Raw genomic sequence first — 24,972 nt, forward strand, 5'->3', positions numbered from 1 at the left:
TGACTTCACCATAAAAAAGACACTGGACAAAAACGGCCTGCATGGCAGAGTTCTAAAATGAAAACCACTGCTGAACAAAAAGAACATTAAAACCTGTCTCAATTTTGCCAGAAAACATCTTGATGATCCCCAAGACCTTTGGGAAAATAGTCTGTGGTCTGACGAGACCAAAGTTGAACTTTTCGGAAAGTGTGTGTCCCATCTGGAGTAAAATTAACGCCGCATTTCAGAAAAATAACACCATACCAACGGTAAAATATGGTGGTGGTAGTGTGATGGTATGTTTTACTACTCTGGAATCTGGAAGACTTGCTGTGATAAATGGAAGCATGAATTCTGTTGTCTACCAATAAATCCTAAAAGAGACTGTCAAGCCATCTGTTCTCGACCTCAAGCTAAAACCAACTAGGGTTGTGCAGCAGGACAATGATCCAAAACACACCAGCAAGTCCACCTCTGAATAGCTGAAGAAAAACAAAATGAAGACTTTGGAGTGGCCTAGTCAAAGTCCTGACCTGAATCCTGCTGTGGCATGACCTTAAACAGGTGGTTCATGCTGGAAAACCCTCCAAAGTGGCTGAATTACAACAATTCTGCAAAGATGAGTGGGCCAAGATTCCTCCACAGCGCTGTAAGAGACTCATTGCAAGTTATCTCAAACGCTTGATTGCAGTTGTTGCTGCTAAGGGTGGCCCAACCAGTTATTAGGTTTATGGGGGTAACCACTTTTACACACAGGGCCATGTTGGTTTGGATTTTTTTCCTCCCTTAAATATAAAAGGTTTCATTTAACAACTGCATTTTGTGTTCAGTTGTGTTGTCATTTAATAGCATTTAAATTTGTTTGATGATCTGAAACATTTAAGTGTGACAAATATAAAGGAAAAAAAAAAGAAATCATTAAGGGGGCAAGCCATTTTTCACACCACTGTATATGTGCTATGATGCTTGAGATAGGGTGTGAGCTACTTTTCACACTGGAGATATACATGGTATATAAGAAAGGTTAAATGCAAGTGTGAATGCAAAAGACCCTCACGGCCATTTTGCCTGGATTATTTAATGTGCAATATGGCAGTAGGACATGCATTGTATGGACACAAGTATTTAGACACTCTGTTCGCCATTGTTCTATGACGCGTTTAAGTACTGAGTCAATGCACAGAGTGAGTCATCTTCCTGTCTGTTTGGAGGCGAGAAACGAGGAAAACAAACACGCATGCACATGGTGATATATGGAGGCCGGAAAATTTATCGATTTATTTATTTTTATTGTTTCTTCTTTTATACAGTATATATTGTTTTTATTTCTTTGTCATTTGTTTTTTCGGGTTGTTTTTTTTTATCCAAAAAAAAAAATAACAAGAAGTCAAGTATTTTATATTTTTAATTGGGAGATACTGATGTTTCATCACCGATGCTGTTATGGATGCACTGTACATTCAAAAGCATGTATCACCATTTTGAATTTCTTTTTAAGGTAAGTTTTCTTTTTTTTAAAATCTGAAATAATAAAACAATAAACAAAACCAAGTATTCAGACAGTTTTACATGTTTTTTTATTGACTTAGTTTACGTCTTTTACTGAGATGCATGGTTTGTTTCCCATCCTATAAACCTTGAGATGCAAAAGCATGTGTCAGCAAGCAGCTACCATTTTTATTTTCTTCTTAGTTTAAACCTTTTTTTTTAAACTCCAAATGAATAATAAGATGGCTTTTTTACATTCTTGATGTTTTCAATTGGGAGATACAGGTAGATACATGCTTGTCAGCCGTTATACTGTACATACTTTTATGTACGCAGATGGCAACACATCCTATTTTTAATTTATTTTGTTTTATTTTCTTCTTTTCCGATTTTTTGGGGAAATTTTTTGTCATATTTACATGTTTATTTCATTATTTATGTTATTTTTTCATGTGTTAATTGGGAGATAAGCACTTTTTTTTGGCAATAATGATGGAGTAGCTCTCCTGTGATGATCACCCGCATTCCCTCCTTTGAATTCCAATTTTTCCTGATTTTCCTTTCAACATCCTCCCAATAAAGATCTGTAACTGCAAGACTGGAATTATATTTAGTTTAGTCTTAATGTGCATGAAGAGTACAATCAGATAAGCCTTGAGACTGTAACTCACATTGCTTCCCTTTAACCAGAGAGGACATACCGTGTCGTTAGTCCCTTTAAGGTGTGCATATGGCGCCGCCGTTACCGCCACCAGGATGTTTTCAACCAGTGGGCACTTTAAGTCCCTGATCTTTTTTTACTGACCAGCTCCTTTCGCCAATCCTGGGCGGTACCAGGTCCATCTGGGCTCCATGAGGTCACTACACATGCCACCTGCTCACATTGGCCCTCCTAAGTGTCATCCATACATGAGCAGATGTATAGATTTAGTGCTGCACATGGCGGGGACATTTTCGCTTGTATAGTCTGTTTTGTGGATTTTTCAAACTTTGTATTGACATTTCCTGCGATTTAAAAAATACATTTTCAAACTTGATGGAAAAATATATATACATGTTTCCTTTAAGGGGCACATACTTTTTATTTATGGCAAAATTGGCTTTGATGCAAAAGCATGTGTCTCCTGTTTCTTTCTAAATTTGGATTGACTGCATTTTTGTTTTTTATTTATCAGAGAAATAACATTTGAATTCAAACATTTTAAAGGGGGAGATGCATGCTTTTACCAAATTGAAGAAGTATGCATCACTTTATTGAATTCTCTCAATTGGATCTTTCCTTTTTGTTGTTTTAATATGAAAAAAAGGCATCTATTATTATTATTGTTAAAAAATAATAATAATAGAAGACCTATTAAGCATGTATCTCCCATTTTTTGTCAAATTGTTGTTGAAATTTTCTCTTAATTCATTTATTTTTGTAGTAGTAGTAGTAGTAGTAGTCATTTTTAATATTTTGATTAAAAAATATGCTTGGTTCTCACTTTCCTTTTATGTCTTTATGGACATTGATGCAAAAGCAGGTATCTCCCATTTCTGTCTACATTTGTATTAAAAGTTTCTCTCTTTTTTTAATCATCTCGTCTCGTCTAAAAAGTAAAAATGTAATTGTTTTTATATTCCAAAATGTTTTTTTTTTTAATCAAAGTGAGAGATACATGCTTTTTATCCTTTATGCTGTTATGCACTTTGACGCAAATGCAAATGCAAATGCATATATATATATATATATATATCTTTTATGATTTTATTTTATGTTTTATTTTTTTACTTTTTTTTTTTTCAGATCAAAATTGTAGTCATCATTGTAGTCGTTTATCACAGTTAATTTGTTGTTCCAGACCTGGCCATGTAAGTCAATTTTCTTGTGATTTTGTTAACGAGGCAATTACAGGGCCCCATGCATAGCACCCGCTTGCAGTCTTGCGTCTCTTTGGTTTCGGCATGTCCGGATTTTTATTCCGTAATCACTTTCTTTGTGGAAACACTGCCTTGTTCAAGACTCCACCGAGTGTTTAAACTAAGAAGTGCAAAACAGTTAAGTGCATGTTATATGCGGGCCATAGTCCATTATATTTTGCAACTTTGATAGTTAAAAATGGATGGCAGGCAGCAAAAGGACCCCCCTGATTTTAGAACAACATTACAGCACCGACAGGTCGTCACAGTAACATTACTGACACCTCGTGGCCAGTGTAGAATATTACATATTAATGTGTCGTTCAATATGTTTGCTGAATGTCTTTTTGTTCTTTTAGTCATTTTTATGCTTAAAATGTTTCATTTAGGCCAAAAATACGTAAACTTTGCTTAAATGTGCAGATTTTTTGACTAACGATAGGGCATATTCAACAACGAAACAGCAATAACTTATTTAGTTCATACATTTTTCAAAATGTGACAGAGTGAAGCTGTGAAATTCCAAGCACGATGTGGCGAGGGACAATTTCAATGCGGGCCACATGGTGGCCGAGTGGTTAGCATGTTGGCCACACAGTCCGGACATCTGTATTTAAACCTCCAAATTGGAACGTCCCTGTGTAGATTTTGTGTGTTTTTTCAATATACAGTATATGTTAGGTCAATGTGAGCGTGTATGGTTGTTTGTATATACGTGCCCTGCGATTGGCTGGCGACCAGTGCAAGGTTTACCCCACCTGAAGTCAGCTGGGGTAGGCTCTAGCTTATCCGTGACCCGAATGAGGCCAAGCAGTATAGAAAATGGATGGGTGGAAAATTTCAATGCAAATTTTGAAAAAATGGGAGGTCTGATCTATCAAACCAGAAGCAACGCCAATTCAGGCTCGTGCTCGCACAAGACAATCAAAGACTTGCCTTGGCCGGTCCCCCACTGTTAATACACTTGGTCTAGGGTCAGGACACTATTACTATTGAATACAAGCTAGAGTACTATGAAAATGATTGTTTTGAGGTCAAATTACCACATGTTGTTCCTTTGATAGGCTTATAAAACACCATAGGGGCTTGCTGAAGACTTTAAATAAAAGGAAGAAAAGAACATTCCTTGTCAGCTTGTAGGAGTGACAAAAGCATCTTTGTGTCAAATGTCCACAAGGTTCTTTGTTTTTATTGAAGGCAGCTTGTTGTTGCCTATACACGTTGTGTTGACACTGTATACACGTTTGATACCACCACCTGTCCTTTTTACTGCCTCCCAATGCACAAAGAAATGCTTCGGAAAAAAGGCGGAATTACAAAGCATGCGGATTTCCAACTTGTGAGATGCAATTTGATCCCCAAAGAAATCCGATCTCTCTGTCGGTTATTCTGTTGAGCGTGGACTCCTGAATGGCATTTTAGTCTTTGTTAGCTACGACTACAACTACTCAACTCATTTCTGCTGTTCATCATTTTTTCTTGTTTGTTTGTTAGCCAGATTAAGCAAAACCTATGCAAATAATTCACAGGAAAATTGTTTGTAGATGTTGAACGTAGGCTAACAAAGGAACTAAAAATTCTAAAGACAGTACGGAATGGTGGTTTGTTTGTTAGATGGAAAGATTAGACGAAAAGTACAAATTTTTATGTACGTTCCCAGTTTTCACTAAACTTTCTGTGAATGTCGGACATTTACATGTTTGGTTTGGTAGCTATAATCAACCGGTTTCCGACGTTCTTTGTTTGTTGTTAGCGAGATAACGCAACAACAAAAAAAAACAGACTCTTGCTGCAGATGTCCGTGTTGATATTTAGAGATGATCTCTTAACATTTAATTGTTTGTTAGCAAAGAGGAAACCATTTGATTGTAGAACCAAAATGTTGCGATGTCGTATGTTTTTATAGTTAGTAGACTTGGTGTTTTGCTTGGTTGTTAGCTAGCACGATAATACAAAAGCTATTCAACGATCATGTCAGCTACGGAATAAACCAGTGCATTTTTTTGTTAGCCAACCCATGTTTGTTAGATGTTGCTGTTCGATTTTTTTTTTAGTCGGTAGCTAGCAAGATTACGCAAAAACTACAGAACTGTAGAACTGAAGAACTGTTTTCTTTTTGTGGCTATCGGCCTTGTCGCAAACCAGTACATTTACTTTCATTTGTTAGCTATAATCCATATAATCCACTGATTTCTGACCTTCTGGAATGTTTCTTTGTTGTTAACGAGCAAGATTAAACGAAAAGTATGGAATATTTTTTTCACAAAACTTTCTTTGGATCTTGAACATGTCGGTAAGCCATTGCATTTTGTGTCCCGTGATGTTGAAGAATGTTTGTTTTTTGTTTTGTTGTTGTTAGCGAGATAACAAAATGAAAAATAACCAATTTTCCACTGTTCTCATGCATATTTTGATCAAGATGTTCTGTTTTTGGTTAGTTTTTGCCCATATTTCTGCCTGAATAGTCCTTGGGGGGAGGTGTTACTCACATTCTACTTGAAGCTAGCTATCCTGATGTACTGTTTAGGTAATTATTATTCTTGATGTTCACATTTTTGGAGATGTTTTAATCATTTCATTGTTTAATTTTTACAAAAATAACCCATTTCCCATTGTGCTGGATTTTTTGCGGGGTCATTTTTGGGGTATATTTCTGCCTGGGTAGTTCTTGAATTTATGGTTCTATAGTCTATATTCATCCTTATGTATGTTTAAGTACTGCGCTGTTTTTTATGTATGGTATGGTATCATTTATGTTCAACTTTCTGGAGATAATAAAATGTTTTCATTGTCGCATTACAACTAAAATATCTACATTCCCATTGTTGGTGTATATTTTGATAGAAGATGTGCTGTTTTTGGTCATTTTTTAAACCCATATTTATGCAGGAATTTGCATTTGTGGAGATTTTAATTACATTCTACTCTAGTAAGTTATGGTTCTATAGTTTCTATTCATCCTCATGTATGTTATGGTAACTATTATTTTTTATGTTGTTCAGCATTCTGGAGATGTTTTCATCGTTTCATCGTTGAATTTGGACAAAAATAACCCAATTTCCACTGTGCATATTTTGATAAAGATGTGCTATTTTTGTCATATTTCTGCCAAATAGTCTTTGGGGAGGTTTTAATCAAATTGTATTTTAAGTTATAATTCTAGTTCCGTCTTTTTATTCATCCTAGTGTGTTTGGATGTCATGTTTTTCCAGACTGGAGTCATATTTATTGCTTTAAAATGATCATTTGCTATTTTGCATGCGTTAAAAGTGCACCTAGATGCATGCACAGCTATTTTCGGTCGAATGGTGGATGTTGTTGTTGATTTTTTTTAATTTTTTTACTACGTATGTGTGCATGCAGAGCCTGCATGCATGCCTGCAGACTCCGCCTGCTCCGTGCGCGTCACCAGCTTGGCTGAGTAGCGTGGAGGTTGATAGTCACTCCCCGAGCCTACTTTTAATAGCTTTGTCATGTGATAGAAAGCAGTTGTAAGAAGACAGGTGCCCTCGGTTCATTCTCGGCGAGGGGAGCTGCAGTTTTTCTTCGCCAGTGGGGAACTAAAGCGTGCGTGGATTTGCCTCTCTCTTTTTTTTCTTTTTTCTTTTTTTTTTTTTTTTACTGGCATTCTTTTTTGTGTGTCATTTTACGCATTTTGTTCGCAGCGTGTGCACGGAGGGTTGTGTTTTGTCCTTTTCCGAAGCGTCATTCAGTGGCTGGATGGCGTGGGACAGGTGTAACCAGCAGGACTCGGTGTGGAGAGAATTAGAGGTGAGACATCGTTCTGTTTTGTGTGTGGTGGACTTGGTCTCTTCTCGGCTTTTTGGACCCCCACTAGCTGGTGCGTAATGGGGAGAGGATGGGATGCACAATAGGACAACTATCTTCTTTTTAAAAAACCTCTATTTCCATGCTTACGGGGAGACCCCTTCGCTTGCAATCGGATGTATCGGTGCACTTTGGTGCGTTCACGTACCACGGAAGCGGTGATTTTGACATTTTTCTTTTTACGCACGGATCCCTTGATGATTAGCACTTACAAGCAGCTACGACTTGCCTATTTTGGCGTTTTATCTCACTCATAATCGCTCCATCTGCATTCACATCATTTATCAGCGCTGCAGATATTTTTTCTGGAGTCGAGTGGTGCAAAAACTATAAATATTTTTGCATCAAACAGCTCCCAGCTCCCCTTCATTTGCTTTTAGATGCACTAATTGTTTTCTCTCTTATTATTCCATCATAAAATGACGCCTGATAAGCCCAGCAGGACCTTTGTCCCCTTATTTGGGTCCTGGCTAGTGCTTTTGCTGTCGGTAGAGCAGATGTAATAAGGGGGATTGTTGACTTGTGTTTTTGTAGAAGGTTCTAAAAAAACGCAGACCGCTCCCATCTAAGGATCTTCTACTTATGTTTTTGCATTAGGTCCTTAAAAATAGCAGAGTTCTCCTGTCATACAGAGGATAGCTGACCAGTGTTTTGACAGTAGCTCCTTAAAAACAGCAGATGTCATGTAAAGGTTCTTTGAGGAGTGTTTTTGCAGTATGTCCTTAAAAACAGTAGAGTGGTCCTTTTGTGGCAAAAAAATGCTTCCCAAAAACTGCAGTAAAAATATTATATATTCATATGTTTTCCCACTAAACTATTTCGGCCTGAGTTGTACATTAAATATTAATGAGATTTTGGAGATTTTAAAAACTGCAAATATATAACTAATACTTGACATGTACATTGCAGGTTAAAGTAATTAGTTGTTGTTTTGTTTTTTTACAGACTTTTTATGCCCTGAAGACCTCAAGTGTTAGTTTTTGTTTTAAATCTGACACTGTAAAAATAAAAATAAAAATACAATGCATGAAAATCAATGTTGCTGTCTATCATCTCAGGACATAATAAGGAAATACATGTTATGCAAACATATTGGCACTTACAGGGTTAACTCTTTGAAGGGCCAGGATGTTTACATCGATCAGCATTCGTTTTTATATTACAAGAATAAAAAAAAAAACACGTATTTTAAATTTTTATTTTGACATGTCCATCATTCCCAGCATCAACAGTGACACCCACTTATCATTTCAGCAGCGAGGCACCCTTGCATAAAACAGTGAAAGATGATCATTTCTGCAGCATGCTTTGAATGGGAAAAAATAGCACCCTCCTGTGGACAAACGACAAATTCTAAGCCAGTCGTGAAAATGTGATTAATCGTTGGGATTGTTTATGTTCCTCAAAAACTCCCAAATAGCATCAGTTGGTCATTTTTTGTTGCAGGAACAAATGAATGAATTAGTTTTTAATGTGGCCAATTTAGGCTAATTTAAGCAACAGAGATCATTCTTAAATGTAAAAATGAATATGTTTTACCTACATTCATTCAACAAAGACAAAATGTCTTGGGGGGGAAAAAAAGAATGGTTCAAAATGTCCCTTGGATGTCTTGAGTTGTCCAAAGACTGGACCTGGGCTGTGTCTCATATGGTACACTTTTGTCAGTACACTTCCATGAGTATACTTAGCTCCCAGTACTATGTTAGTCCCTCCCCTTCTGCCACATAGCCAACATGGCAACTGTTGAGGGTGGTAAGTGTCCATCACTGCACACACACCATTTTGGTCTTTCTGAGTGCGAAATCTGGGTACTGACAGGGCACTGCATTTTGTCGTACTTCTCAGTGTGAACGCACTTTTGCACTCGTAAGTAACAGAAGTGCGCGAATTGAAACACAAACACACACTTGCTGTTTCTGCTTGTTTTCACAACACAGACCCTCATTTATAACATGAAGTCAACTACAAGCCAACAAAATTGTCTTTTTCTGTCTTCTGTCCCCGTCACAGTGTGCTGCCTTAGTTGGCGAAGACCAGCCCCTCTGCCCGGACCTCCCCGAACTTGACCTCTCTGAGCTGGACGTCAGCGACCTGGACGCCGACGGCTTCCTGGGCGGCCTCAAGTGGTACAGCGATCAATCAGAGATCATTTCCACTCAGTATGGCAACGAGGTCTCCAATCTTTTCGAGGTAGGTCACCGCGTCTGCTGCTGCAGGGGCATCTTGCAAAGAAAACACAGCAACAAAAAGAGCGTTAGGGAGATAAGGGGATGCCTGATAAGCCCAACAGGACCTTTGTCCCCTTATTTGGGTCCTGTTTTTTTGCAGTAGGTTTAAGATGGCAGAGCTCCCTGTCACCGAGAGGATCTTTGGCCAGTGTTTTTGCAGTAGGTCCTTAAACATCTCAGCGCTCCTAACATATAGAGGATCTTTGATGAGCAGGAGGTCCTTAAAATCAGAAGATTGGTCATATCACATAGAGGATCTTTGACGAGTGTTCTTCCAGTAGGTCCTTAAAAACACTGGGGCACTCCTGTCATATAGAGGATCTTTGATTAGCAGTAGGCCTTCAAAACAGCAGAGCCCAGCAGGACCTTTGTCCCCTTTTTTGTCCCCATATTGGGTCCTGACAGTGGTGGGCTTCCTTATCAAACGTGTTTACGCGGCCTACATCTGAAGGCAAACTGTGGACTTCACGTCGTAAAAAAAACACGCCTGAAAAGATTGTAAAACTTTTCATCTCGTCCGCTTTTCTGTGGAGCCCGCCAACAAGGTCGATGATCCAGCTTGGGGGCCATAAAGCCATCAGTCTCGCACTCACCCCCCCCCATGAGTTCATTAGAAGAAGTTATCAGCACCGTAGATAGACCAGCAAAAGAAGAAAGACAGGGATTGGATGGCATGGCCTCGCCTCAAGGGGGCTGAAATGTCACCTGCCGGCAGTCCGTGTCATGTGCTCGCTCACGTTTGCAGCTTGATAACAGGCGGAATTCTTTCCGTGTTTAACCTCCGCAAAGAAGTCACCTCTAACATAACCCCCAAACACAGAGTGGTATAAGTGGTTGCTGGTGTGGCCGTCTGCCGCCTAACAGCGATATGCAAGAGTAAAAATACCATTGAGTCAAAGCCACTTCATTGTGTGTTTACTGGGCTGCAGTGATTTGTAACAGGGCAGGGATAGTCAACTGGGGGCACTTGGCCCAAATCTGGAACGTTGACATCAAACCAGCCCGTCGTTTTTTTTCAGAATTTTCTGCTGAAAGTTTTTTTCAGCAGATTTTTGACATGCACATTTGCAGTACCCTCTAATGCATCACATTTGCACTTTATCTGTCACCTTTTGGCCCAGTTAAATAGTTACTGTACTACTACTTTTTCCCCACCCGACATGTTATCCGGGGGCTGCGAGGAAGCCTCTTGTGTATGGGTCATTCTCCGGAGAGGGGTACCAAAAGTGTGACATAGCAAGAAAAAATTAAAGTTGCTATTTTCTAACCAGTTTTCATATGAAAAAAAGCATCTCTTGTTCTGTTTCAGTTTATGAAGAAAAACTTGCAAGAAAATGTCACATTTTGGTATATTTCACGGCAGCAGGGCATTGTTGACTGAAACCTCAATTTTAACATGCTGTAATTTATTTACTTTTTTTGATAATCCTTTGCACTTTGTATGAGTAAATAAATGAGTTTTTAGTCAAAGATTTTGAAAGAAACCATTCTGACATTGTGCGTCTCAAATTTTCTCAGTGTGATTACCAAGTGCCTCATCGTTTTCTGTACTTTGCCCGTGCATACACATAAGCAGTAATTGAAAAATAATACTAATAATTAATACTTCCACAGGATGTTGAAGGAAAATGAGTGAGATCCATGGGAATATTTATACAGATTTTGTGATAAATTTATGAAGTCATCATTGTAGAACATGGACGTCACAACACAAGTACAGTCGTCCCTCGTTTATAGCGGTTAATTGTTTCCAGACCCGACCACGTTAAATGAATTTCTGTAATATTGGATTCAATGTTAATAAATGGAATATTTTTGTAGTTAGAGCATACAAAACCTGTTTACGACTTCTAAATGCGATTTTTACCATTATTAGAGCCCTCTAGACATGAAATAACACCCCTATAGTCACCTTTACACCCATATTACCCAATATAGTAGATATAATCAGAGAAAATAAGCCATTTAAGACTTGCTCGTGTGTGTTTCAATAAATGTCTTCTGGACGTGTGGACAGGAAGTGACATCAGGGATTCCCATTTAACTGGAGTACGGCCACAACAGTAGCCCGTGTTATCATAATGATTATGATGATGACTATTATTATTATGTTATTATTGTGAGATAAATAATGATAAAATAATAAAGGCACGTCATTGGTGATGAAGTCTGGTGCGTGTTACTAGTGACACCTAGTGGCCCGCAGACTACAGTTGTATTACCTTCAACTGTATTTGTATTTTATTCATTTTGAATTTTTTTATGTTTGAAAATGCTTAATTTAGGCCATGAATATGTAATGTTTGCTTAAATATGAATTTTTAAAAAACTAATAATAGGCCATAGTGAATCACAAAATAGGGATCATGTTTTCATTAATTAAAATATGAAAAAACACAGAGTGAGGGGGCAATGTTCGAACCGCGATGGAGCGAGGGGTGACTGTACTCTGAAGTTCACATTGCGTGTCGAGGCAGAGGTCAGCTCATTTGCATATGGTCTTCCTCAATTCAATTTTAGTTACATTGTGTGCAGACCACGCTGTTTATGTCCGTTTTGTATGCAGCATAATGCCTTTGGTGCACAATGAGGTGTTTTACTTGGGAAAATCACAGCAGCTGAAAAGTAAGCTCCACCGTTTTGTATTATTTATTTCATCATCTTTGTGACACACTTTTGCATGTCACAAAATGCCAATGCGCAAACAGGCTGAAAATGACATCAGATTGTGTTTTATACACAAAAGATATGGAGAAAGCATTCAACACTATTTCTGCTGTTTAATCAATGAGCTTGCAGTATATTTGTATATGGTTATACCGTAGTCTGTGTGTCTATGGTGCCCCTTTCAGGAGAATCACTGTTAAGTGTCGCTTCAAATCCAGCGCATGTGTTCTGCCTGAATATTCTACACTGGCAGCTATGCATGATGATGTTTTGGGCCAGCAGCTATTGTGTCACGCTTAACAGTGAGGTGTGTGTGTGTCTGTGTGTGTGTGCGTGTGAGTATCAGGGTTGTGTTTATTCATCCTCCTCCCCATCTTTGGAAAAGTTTAAAGTCACCATATGAAGTGGCCAGTTCTTCATACAGCAGGACCCGGCTAATCCCTTTTAATCTGACAGGGGAAAGTTTGCCTCTTGGCAAGGATTAAAGCACTGGGGGGGGGGGGGTTCTGTAGCGGATGGGGGGTGGGAGGGGTGGGGCTGCGGATGTATTTCCTAATTAGCCTCTGCACAAGGCAAAAGAAGCAGGCAATCAATGCGCGTCATCACGATAAAAAGCCTGATTGTCGTCTTTATTAATACATGCAAGGAGTCACGATGCGAGGGGAGGCTTGCCCTGAACAACATGGCTACCGCCCTGAACCTGGCTTATTCCAGGGTGTCCCCTGGCTGGCCTTTTGCACCGTTCCCAACTGTCCCCTGACACAAAATGTAGAGAATGTAGACCCTAACCACCCCACCTCACCCACGACTGACATCTCTTCTAAAAAAAATAAAAAAAAAAGAGGACTGACCGCGAATGTCGCTCTATTTTGGGCGTCAGTTGTTAAGGGGGATGCTTGGTGCAATGAAGTTCCTGATGTACTGCCAAAGATAACAGCATGGCAGCGTTGACCCAATGTCTTTTTAACCTGCCAGATCTCGACTCGGGTTTCATGCCTGGCTTCAACTTTTCTGATTGATGGTGGCGCACTCCCGTGGAATAGAGTGTGTGGACATAAGTATTGGGACACACCTCTTAATTGATCAGTAAATCAGTCAGGAGATGGTCTTATTCTTGTGCTTCAACCAGCTATGCATTTGTATGCCACCAGTCTAGTAGAGGGTGCAATGTTAATAATTTACATTTAAGACAAAACAAAACCTTCCCAAGTTATAGTAGTTATTGTTTTAGTGTGTGTCTTTCTGTCTTGTTCCTCTTGTGGCAATTTTGTCAATTGCAGTTAAGATCGAGCCCTATGAACTCTGCCTGGCAACAGCAGGGACAAGAGTCAAGATTAATTATGTTGGTCTACGTTCCTGTTCCTATATGAACTCTGTGTAGGTTTGACGTTGGGCAGCAATGAGTGAGCTCTATGAACTATGCTTGGAAATATCAGGAACAAGAATCAAGAGCAGCTCTGTTGATCTACGTTCCTATTCCTGCTGACTTTCTGTCTAGGTTTAGTTTGTCATAGTATGATAATTGAGTCACTGGGCAGCAATGATTGAACTCGGTGAACTCTGCCTGGCAACGACAGGAACACAAATCAAGAGTAGTCTAGTGTAGTAGAGTTGACTCCTTCACAGTTACATTTCACAAACTTACATAGTAGAAAGCAATAGATAGACTTCAAATTAATCCACAATGTCAAAATACAGACATATTTAATGAATGTGATCGCTCCCCTGCACGTGATACAGAGAGCAGATGAGAACTTGTAAATGTGGCAACTATGTAGAGATGGAAATTGCATGCGGCCGCGTAAAGAACACCTGGCAACAACAGGGACAAGAGTCAAGATTAATACAGTTTGTCATTGTTCCTGTTTCTGCCGACTCGCTGTCTAGAGTCAGTAAGTCATTAAAACCTACTTGCAAATGGCAGTTTTGTCATTGGGTAGCAATGATTGAGTCCTAAGAGTTCTGCCTAGCTACAGGAACAAGTATCAAGAATAATTATGTTGGTTCCTGTTCCTGCTGACTGTCATTCTCTAGGGCTAGTTTGTCATTCAAACAGCCCAGTGTATGCTGATTTTGTCGTTGGGCAACTATGATTGAGCCCTATGAACTTCAGCATGAGCAAGAATCAAGAGTAATTATATCGGTCTACTTTCCTATTCCTGCTGACTTTCTGTCCAGGGTCCGTAAATCATTCAAGCAGCCGAGTGTATGATAATTTTGACGTTGGGCAGCAATGATTGAGCCTTATGAATTCGCCTTTCAGCAAGTGTCCAGAAAAGGGAACACAAATCTGAGTAGTTCGTCTGTTACATTCCTGTTCCTGCTGACTCCATATGGCGATTTTGTTATTGCACAGTTATAATTGACTTCTGCCTCGCAAAAAGAGAAGCATAATAGCTATACAATAAGTCCCCAACTAACGAACACAATTGGTTCCAGACGACCATTCTTAAGTCGAATCGTTCTTAAGTCGGGGAAAAGGTAATATTACCAATTATATAGGTACTACATGCACGTGTATACATATACAGTATATGCGTATGTATGTAAATATGAGTTTGGATTCAGTAGTAATATTAAACGAGGATAATTAATGAAAAAAACAATAATAAAAATGATATAATAATACGTAATGATAAATGTTGTTTACCTTTGAAGAGCAGTGGTCGAGCATACGTCGTTGGTGGTAGTGGTGGAGCAGGAGGAGGAATTATTGAAGAAAGGACAAATCTTCATCGTCGTTAGACTCCTCTTTGTAATGATAGTGGATGCCATTGGTAAAGAAGTCTTCACATGTTCCATAATTCGAACCTTGCCTTTGTAAATTGTTCCTATGGTTGAGCGATTCACTCCATAAGCACGCGCTACATTAGCCATTTTCCCGCCACCGTCCAACTTCCTGATGGTGGCCACCTTCGTTTCCATAGAAATTGCTTGACGTTTCCTGCTACTACTACTAGCACTTGCACTCGATTAATCAGCCATGATAAAGGATAACAAATGTCTCTGTAAAGTATTGAATGGGGTACAAACGGCGTGCTCCGAGATGTTATCAGCGACAAGTGCAGACGAACTGAGAAAGATCGCGTGAGAGGGATGCTGCTACCCACCAAGCATAGCGGTGGAATGACGCGCAATACAAAAATAGCGCCATAATATTTCGAAATAATTTAAATGACAAAATATGGCAATTTTCGAAAAAAATCATGAAAAAAATAGACCAGTCGGCTTGTGTTCGTATCTACGAGTGTTCGCACGTCGGATGTTCGTTAGTAGGGAACTTAGTGTATAATAATGAATAGCTTCTGTTCCTGCTAAAACAACGTTTTTGTTGTTGTTGTGATTTATACCATACCATGTTGTGATTCATACCATGGCAAGAACAGAAACAATGATTGTCTTCCTTGCCTAACGTAGCTAGCTGCCTAGTGCCAGGGCAAATTCATGTCACAGCCAGGTGTCCCAGGACCCGTGTCCATGATGAGGCAGACAGACAGACACGAGGACAGATGGGCAGAGAAGGCGAGGTTTGGGCTTCATGCCAGCCCAAATCAAAGCCCACGGATTGGAAGTAAAAGGTTGTGGGCTTTGCAGCTAGTAAAAGCAAATGCCAAGGCTTTAGAGCCTTACCAAGATAGTGTGTGTGGACATTCTGCAAGCATGCGATCACGCGTCGCCGAGCTCTGTCGCTCATGCAGTTTGACGGCCTTCGTTCTCCTGAAGGCATCGGGGATGCTTTGAGCATCTTTCTTTGGGATTAGATTGATTGGTACAAAAAAAAGTGAATAAGCAATTATTATAAGCTTGCACACAGCAGAGACTCTTATTGTTCCTGTTCCTGCACCCTGCTGAGTGTTTTTTTTTTATTTTGCAAATTTATGCTGACATTTGAGAATGCACCGCCCACACCGGTTCACCGCTCCTGCGAAAGGAGTGTATGAATTATAATATTCTCACTGTGAGCCTCAGCAGAATACACTATCCCTACGTTTCTCATGCTGAGACACTGTTTGGACCGTCTACTCAGAGGAACTCCTCAATGCAATTTTTGCAGTAAAAAAAAACAGGAGTGCACTCTTTGACCAGCCTTTTTGCAGTAGTTCCTTAAAAACAGCAGCACTGCTGCCATAAAGAGGATCTTTGGCTCACGTTGCAGTAGGTCCTTAAGAAGAGAGGAGCGGTCCTGTCACATTGAAGATCTTTCACTAGCACATTTTCAGTAGTTGCTTAAAAACAGCAGGACAGGAAGGAAGATCCTAATCCTGTTCTCGGCCACATGTTGCCAGTGTGCTCAATCAGAACTGCCATAACACCACAGATTCCTCAGTGTTTGTATGTGTCACCAGCCTTATGCTATATAATCCTGGACATCATGCCTACTAATTAAGCTCATTTCATTTGCAAATCCAGTGAAAATACTCACAGGATTCATTATCTTAACCTAGGATAAACTCTTTTTACCTATTGGAGCCTCAATATTGACTATATTATTTGTTAGGGCGCACAATAGCTGCCATTTTTCTTTCTCTGTTTCGTGCAAATAGGGACTCTAGCACTGTTAAATAATACAAGCAGTGTTGGCACTATCGCGTGGCATCATGGCAACATGTGTGTGTGAGAGTGTGTGTGTGGTGTGTGAGAGAGTCTGGGGGAGGGTTGGATTATTGGCTTAGTGTTTTGGCCAGGTTAACGTGAAACAGCCCTGAAAGGCTCTTAGCTGAGATTACCCCCTTTGGCTAAAAATAGACATCACCACCACCCAACACACACACACACACACACACACACACACACTCTCACATGCACACACATCGGCTAGAAAAGACCACTATTTGATCTGTGTATTGTAAGTTTCAATTACACATACACATGCACCTGTAGACAGTGGTGGTGGAAGAGATCCACTGGGGGCTTTGGGATCAGCTGGACAGGATCACTAAAGCAATCATCAGCAGCATCCCACTGGGACCACCACGTGTGTGTATGTGTGTGTGTGTTTGTGAGCATGTAGGAGAGAGCGGTGTGCGTGTGCGTGTGTGTGTGTGTGTGTGTGTGTGTGTGTGTAGGAGAGACCGCATGACAGGCAAGCAGATCAAAAAATGCTCTTTTTCCAAACATTCCCAGAAGAGATTATTGTTTTGGACCAAACCACCTTCTTCTTCTTCCTATTCCCGACTAGAAACAAATCCCTCGCCTCGGGGAGCTAAAGGAGGCAAGTGGATGTGACAGACGCTCCGAAACGATACCGGCTTGGACAGCTCCATCTCATTTGTATCACCACAAGAGGCTGTTTTTAAGAACCCACTGCAAAAACACTAGTCAAAGAGTCCTCAATACGATAGGTGCGCTGCTGTTTTTGAGGATGTACTGAAAAAAATGCTAAAGATCTTCTATGTGACAGAAGCGCTCTTCTGTTTTTAAGGATCGACTGCAAAAATGCTATTCCAAGATCATCTATATGACAGGCCCGCTTTGCTGTTTAAGAACCTACTGCTAGTCAGAGATCCTCGATATGATAAGACTGCTTTCTGCTGTTTTTAAGGACCTACTGCAAACGTACTAGTCAAATATCCCTCTGTATGACAGGAGTGATCTGCCCTTTTTAAGGACCTTCAGCTAATCAAAGATCCTCTATATAAAAACAGTGCTCTGTTTTTAAGGACCTACTGCCGTCAAAGATCCTCTATATAACAGGTCCGCGTTGCTGTTTTTAAGGACCTATTGCTTGGTCAAAGACGCTCCATATGACAGGAGCGCGCTGCTGTTTTTAAGGACCTACTGCAAAAACACTTGTCAAAGATTGCCGATGTGACAGAAACGGCAGTGGCTCAGGAGGTAGAGCAGGTCATCCAGAAACCGGAGGGTTAGCGGTTTCCCCATTCCAGTCACTGCTGTTATGCCCTTGGGCAAGACATTTCAGTGCTGCCCACCCACACTGATGTATGAATGTGAACGAATGTTTAGTGGTGGCCGGAGACGCCGTTGGCACGAATTGGCAGCCACATTTCCGTCAGTCTGCTCCACGGCAGCTGTAGATACAGATGGCTGTACCTTACCACCACCAGTGTGTGACTGTGGCGTGAATGAATAATGGGTTTCACTGTGAATTGCTTTGGGTATCTTGATAGACGCTATATAAATCCAATCCATGATTAAGTGTTTTAAGGACCTACTGCTAAACAAACAATATAATCACAGCCTAAATTCCAGGAAGACTAAATCAAAGTCTGCCATGGTGATCGGGTGCCAGTCATGGACCGGTCAACATATGTCAGCGAAGGTGAAGGTGGCAGGAAGAGATGGATCGGAACGTCCCGCCAAAGACCTCTGCCCATTTAGCATGAACTCACTGGAATGGAGAGAGGGGTGATTATGGGCCATGTGCAGTCATGCAACCATACATTCAGAGTCCCACTTGTGCATCTGACAGTGTTCCAAACCATAAAAGTAAATGTTAAACTTGTGTCCCGGCCGGCAGAGGCTGTGATTAGCTTTAATAAATAGCAGCTACTTAGCAGTATATCCTTAAAAATAGCAGAGCACAGTCAAGTAGAGGATCTTTGACTACTTTTCCAGTAGGTACTTTAAAGCGGAGCTGCCCAGTTACACAGACGATCTTAGACAAGCCTTTTTTTTTGCAGTCCATCCTTAAAACCAGCAGAGCACTTCTGCCGCATAGAGGGTCTTTGACTAGCGAAAGTGGCACTAATTCTATTTTCACGTCCTGTTTTAACAAGCAGATGTCCCAATACTTGTGTCCATATGTGTTCTCCAAAAACGAAGCTTGTCACAGCTTTGTTCTCCTCACTTGAAAAGATGAACGCCATGCAAAGGCCAGTGAAGTGCGGCCCATATGGCACATGAAAGTGCACAACAATAAAGAATAAAAAACTAGCTCAGATAGCATGCTTGCAATGTCATGACCGAGCGAGAGAAGAGACCCTCCTCTACCTGCTTCCAGGCACCCCCCCGCACACACCCACACACACAAATGAAGGTAAAAAGATAATGCATTTATTTGCTAATCAGCAAATAGCTTTTAGCCGCAGGCTAAGTGGTGGAGACTGTGAGGCCTTGATAAGATCGTGTGCTTTCAGGTGTTTCCCTGTCACACCGCCATTGAGTGCAAATTGAATACGCTGACCTTCTTTCGCCGCCACAATCAAATGACTGCATTTCCCCCCCAAAAAGATTGTGTCATTTCAATTACCATACATCTGTGATATTGCCCCCTCCCCCTTATGTTTCCCGTGCATGCAGTGACAATGATGTCTACAATGTGTTTAGAGCAGCACATTAGCGTCCTTCCGAAGACAAAAGACAAACACCTCAGACTATCGATATGCTTTCAGGGCCTCGAAGGGCACACACGATGCGTTTGTGTACGGGCGGTGTCCTCAGTGACTAACTGGAGTACTTCCTGCTCTCCTTGCTAGTCCAACGACACATGCAAGTATTGGTCAGGCTACATGTCAATCAGTAAAAACAGCACCGGTAATTGATCGGTCACATGATTTAGTCTTCATGCAAACATTGGTCAGTCTAAATGTCAATCGTTGCATTGTTTCACCAGTGTTTAGTCAGTAGTGCACACATCCAATAATTGGTTAATCTAAAGCACCAGTTATTAGTCGGTCATGCAATTTAGTCATTTTGCAAACATCAGTCAGTTACTACCTAGAGTAGTGGTCATTTATGAGTGATTAGTCATTGTTGTATTCAATTGTATACATTGTATTCAATATTTTAGGTCTGCATGACGATAAGGACGCTTGCAATGTGCAATTGGCGAGTCATGCGATTTAGTCTTCATGCAAACTTTGGTCAGTCATGTCTAGCACCAGTTATTGGCCGATGATTGGACTGGTTTAATTTGTCAGCCAAGTGACTCATGTTGCATGCAAACATTGATCGGTCTATATATGTCAGTCATTACATGGCGCACCAGTCATTGAATCATTCAAACAGTGGTCTGTTCAAATGCCCTCTAATTGGTCAGTCAGGTGACGGATTATGCATGTAAACATTGGTGGGTCTACATGGCAGTCATTAGATACAGCGTCAATTATTGGATTCATTCAAACATTGGTCAGTCTAAATGCCCAGTAATTGGTCCGTCATGTGAATTATAATTGCTGGGATGCAACCATGTGACGTAGAGCTAGTCTGTGTTATTTCCGGCATGACGCTTGGAGGGCAAACGTTCAATATGACCACATACACACTCAGTATCTTTGTACAATGTTTGACAGATTCATGTGAATAATGGTGCATTACACAATTCCAATTGTTTGCTGTTTGCTGTTATGAGTGTGCATGATGTGCTGCATTGAGACATGAAATAGTTGAAAACGAGGCGATCAAACAGCGGTGAAAGCTTATCTCCATCATCAGACGTCAGGAATGTATCAGATGAAGATAACGCTTCCAACATGTCTGTCTGCGTTCTTACACCAAGTCGACCTGAATGAATACATTCTTGTATATGTCCTTCGTTGTTTCGCTGCTGTCTTTCCATGGGGTGTATGAGCTAGTGTTGTCTAAAACCTAAATTATTTAATTGATTATGTTACATTTTTCAAGTAATTAATGCATGTACATCATAGCAAGCCACTCCTTTCTGCTATGACGGCAGACGGACGCACAGTGTGGCGTCCCCACAGAGTGACTATTTTATTGTAACTGTATTTTTACCTCAACACATACTGTATATATATCTGTACATGTATCTCCAACTTGCAAACAGTCTCTCCTTCTCATCTCATTCACATCACACTCGCGCAAGGTGCATTCACGGATATTCCGAACTCCGAACATCACAGCAACATCTTTATTATGCGTGCATGTGTGGTCTAATGAAACAGAAAGACAAAGACAAACAATACGCGGATATTCTTATCACAAAATTTGATAACGCCACCTTGCCGTTGCCATGTGGACAAGCAAAACACTACTTTCTGAAAATGATTACGTTACCGCACTGTCGCGTCACATGACCAAAAGTGACCGAAAAGCCATTATAATCGACTGACTCCCATTGAGTCCTGATATTGTTTTGTCTTATATACCAATGTCGTCAGTCCAGGCAAGCTGGAGAAGCGGAAGTCAACGCATACGTTTTTTTTTCATAGTTTTGGTGTGCCACGTGGTTCTGTCTGCCCCTCTGTTTCCATTACCACATGTAGGTGTGCCCTATGTATGACATTGTTTTTAACCAATGATCCATTCTCATGTGTAGATGACTATTTGCTGATTCGACACTGTGTGGACGCAATTTTTGTTCAACACATAAAAAAAAAACCACAAACAAAACAGGAGAACAGAGCCCTAGTAATAACTTATTCCTAAAATCCCTATTTGAACGATGTCCATATGCGAGAATAGCGTATGTATGTATGCTTATTTGACCTGAATCGTGACGACGGCAACCGGACGCGACATGACGTGCAACCCAGCAGTTTATATTATGCAGTGTTTATGGGCACATGGCTGCACATAACTCTATCTAGAGTACGTTGCTGGGTCCTGTGTCCCGTTTGATCCACTGAACCCGTTTATTGGCTTACTAGAAGCTTCTACACAAGCTACACTTGCAGATGTGAGCTACTTCAAGTTTTTGCAGCAGCAAGAGGGTGATGCTGCTTCTAACAGGAAGAAGAAAGAACATCCCCGCTTACATCCCCAGGGTAGGTGTCTCAATCGGATGTGGTCAGGATGTGCTACAACGCACACATCTATACATTCATATATATATACTTATATAGCGCCTCTTCTCACTTTCACTTTCCCTCTCTTGTCCCCCACGTCAGCTCATGTGATAGCGTTCTAACAGTCTCCAATGGTTCCCAGGAGATATATCATCCCTGCACACACACACACACATCATTGATGGGTCAAACCATTTCCTCTGTGATGTATTACTCGCATGGCCTTCTAAACCCAGACAGACATCTGGCATATAAATAGCTGGCGTGCTCTCGCCTAATGTCAATTCACCCGCATAGCTTTCGTGTTTTAACAAGGAGACTTCCGAGTGGTGAATTCCGAGCAGGACTAATGGATTATTGCAAAGTCGCGGTAGCACCGCCAGTCAAATGATTGCAACGGGAGTAACTTCTGATGATAAGAAGTGCCGGTTGGTTGCTATTTTTAAAGCTGCTTCGCTGCTTCTGCTGGCCAGGACAGAGTTTAACATATAGTTTTATGGTTTAGACCTACTGCAAAATGCTAGTCGTATCAGGCAGTAGGTCCAAACAGTGCTCCTGTCATACAGAGGACTGTGTAGGAGGTACTGAAAAACAGCAGAGCACTCCTGTCACATGAAGAATCTTTGACTAGCATGTTTGCAGTAGTTCCTCAAAAACAGCAGAGCACAGAGCAAAAGGATTTTTGATTAGAATTTTTGCAGCAGGTACTTAAAAAAGCAATGTGCTCATGTTAGATAAAGGATTTTTGACTTGCCTTTCTGCAATAGGTCCTTATAAACAGCAGACCGCTCCTTGTCATATTGAGGATCTTTGACTAGTATTTTTGCTGTCGGTACTTACAAACAACAGAGTGCTCCTGTTACATTGACAATCTTTGACTTACTTTTTTGCAGTACTTTGAACGCTGTGATTAGTCATTAGTGTAATCTGAAGCAATGCCAAGCTGCAAGTTTGTGCAAAACAAGAATAAACTGTCGATGACCCACTTAATTTTTTTTTACACATTTTGATTCTTTTGGTTCCTTTTTAACATATAAATGATCTACAGCTCCCTGGCCAAAAAGCAATTTACATTTGTTTGGGTTCTGGCAATTAGCAGATTTAATTTAAACTTTTGGTGTTTGTTTAAAGCAGCTCCTTTCACCTTTCTTCCAGAGTTATCGGTCTTGTGAATAGTATCTGCTGGCACACAATGGCGCAGTGTGAAACTCAATAAAATAGTTAATGGCAAGGACAATCTGAAAGAAAGCCCTACCTGATAACGAAAGGACCTCACCTCATAATGAACAAGCGCCTTTCTTTGCTGGGATGCGGGGTAAAGGAGGCGGGAAAGGCGGGAGGAGAAGCTCTGGCAAGCACTTGCCAGCATGTTTTATGGCTAATTGAAGCATTTGGAATAAAACAGCCACATAATGGCACCCTTTAGGATTGGAACCGGGTTAATATATTGTGATCTCCTCAATTAGCCCGGGATTGTTAAGATATCTTTAATTTGGTGAAGTCCATTAAGCGGGATGACCGAGAAAGTGTTCCCACAGAGACGTAAGCCCCACCACCAAATCACTTTCTCTTTGTTCCTCACGTCCCCTTTTTTCGCTCTACAGCTCAGTAGTAATCAATAGAAGTGACAGGAACCCTTCAGTGCCATCCACATCATCCTGCTCCTGTTCGTTGACGCTCATCTATAATGTCTTGAAAACGTACATGGAACTGTATCTTTAAGGCAGTGCTTCTCAAATAGTCGAGCGGGCGGGTGGGGGGGGGTGCGGCGAACTGAGGAAGGGAGGACTTTCAATATTAGTGCAGACCTGCCAACATGTATGAATTTGTCATACTCAGCATGCAATTTGACCCTTAAATACGCTCGTATGCTTCACTGCTCTCCATTTTGTTGAATTTCACTGTTTTCGGTTTGGAGTTCACGCTGTACAGTACAGGTAAATAAGTAGATCTTATCAGTTTCTCAATAGTATTTCTAATCGGGGGGACGCGAAAACATTTCTGTTCACCAGTGGGTGCATGACAGAAAATAACTGAGAGTCACTGCTTTAAGGGAAGGTGTTTGGCATTGGGCTCCTTGTTCATGCAAACATCGGTCAGTCTACATGTCAGTTAAAACACACTGGATCAGTGATTGGTCTTTGGAATCATTCTTTGTGCAAACATCGGCCGGTTTACATATCATTCATCAGCCACTGGTCGGACATGTGATTTGGTTGTTATACATCATGTTGATCAATATGTGAAGAATAAGTCATGGGTGGGAAATGTGACTGTTTTGTCTGTGGAACAGTGGTCCGTCTACATGTCAGTCATCAAATGTTGCACCAGTTAATGGTGGGTCACTACAATAATTGTCTGTGCAAACATTGGCCGGTCTTTACACGTAATACCAGACATTTTTTTGGACAAATGAGTCTTTTTTTCGTGGGAACATCAGTGAGTTGGCATATCAAACATTACAAAGAGAAACAGTAATTGGTCGATGATTGGACTCACAGTTTACATCGGTCAATCAATGTGTCAGTCATTTTACATAGCACCAGTCATTGTTTAGACATTCATCTCATTCTTATCCTGCTCTATCCTGTCCATTAGGATACACAGCACACACAGCAGTCATTGGTCGTTGACTGGACCTATTGTGCATGCAATCATTGGCCAGTCTACATGTGAAGTATTCCACATTGTCAATGTCATCCACATTGTCAGGGTCTGTACATGCTGCATCAGTCATTGGTCGGACTCTTTTTTTCGTGGGAACATTGGTTGATCGACATGTCAGTCTTTATACATAGCACCAGTTATTGGTCTTTGTTGGAATCTTTTTACAAATGTTGGCCAATCATTACACATAATACCAATCATTGTTCAGATAGGACTGTTTTTTATGGGAACACTGCTGAATCTACATGTCAATTATTCCAAAGAGAATTAATTCTTAAGAATTAATTCTTAATTCAAACACTGGCCAGTCTACAATACGTATATATCATTACAGGCAACACCGGTGATTGGTCGGTCATTTTAGTCACTAACTCCTTCATGCCAACATTGGTTGGTCTACATGTCTGTCTTCCGGAATGTTTTCTCTGTGTTGCTTGTTGTGGGGGATGGGGTCAACCCTAAACAGATGGCTCATTAAAGACTCATTTATGATCCTACTTTTA

General features: G+C 40.6%; 1 protein-coding gene across 6 annotated transcripts in view; it reads left to right on the forward strand.

The window, feature by feature from the left end:
• The first annotated feature begins 6,787 nt into the window (after positions 1-6,787).
• The window catches only part of ppargc1a (peroxisome proliferator-activated receptor gamma, coactivator 1 alpha), a 45,729-nt gene continuing 27,544 nt past the window's right edge, over positions 6,788-24,972 (forward strand). For 4 of the 6 annotated variants that reach the window (XM_054752458.1, XM_054752460.1, XM_054752461.1 and 1 more), the window contains exons 1-2: positions 6,788-7,140; positions 9,211-9,390. In XM_054752458.1, coding sequence (XP_054608433.1) covers positions 7,090-7,140; positions 9,211-9,390 — 231 coding nt within the window. In that variant the 5' untranslated portion in view covers positions 6,788-7,089. Of the gene's footprint in view, positions 7,141-9,210; positions 9,391-12,756; positions 23,502-24,972 lie in introns of those variants that run through there. The other 2 variants (XM_054752464.1, XM_054752459.1) reach the window with 2 other exon arrangements.

Source organism: Dunckerocampus dactyliophorus, chromosome 15 (assembly GCF_027744805.1).
Source record: "Dunckerocampus dactyliophorus isolate RoL2022-P2 chromosome 15, RoL_Ddac_1.1, whole genome shotgun sequence".
Lineage (NCBI taxonomy): Eukaryota > Metazoa > Chordata > Actinopteri > Syngnathiformes > Syngnathidae > Dunckerocampus > Dunckerocampus dactyliophorus.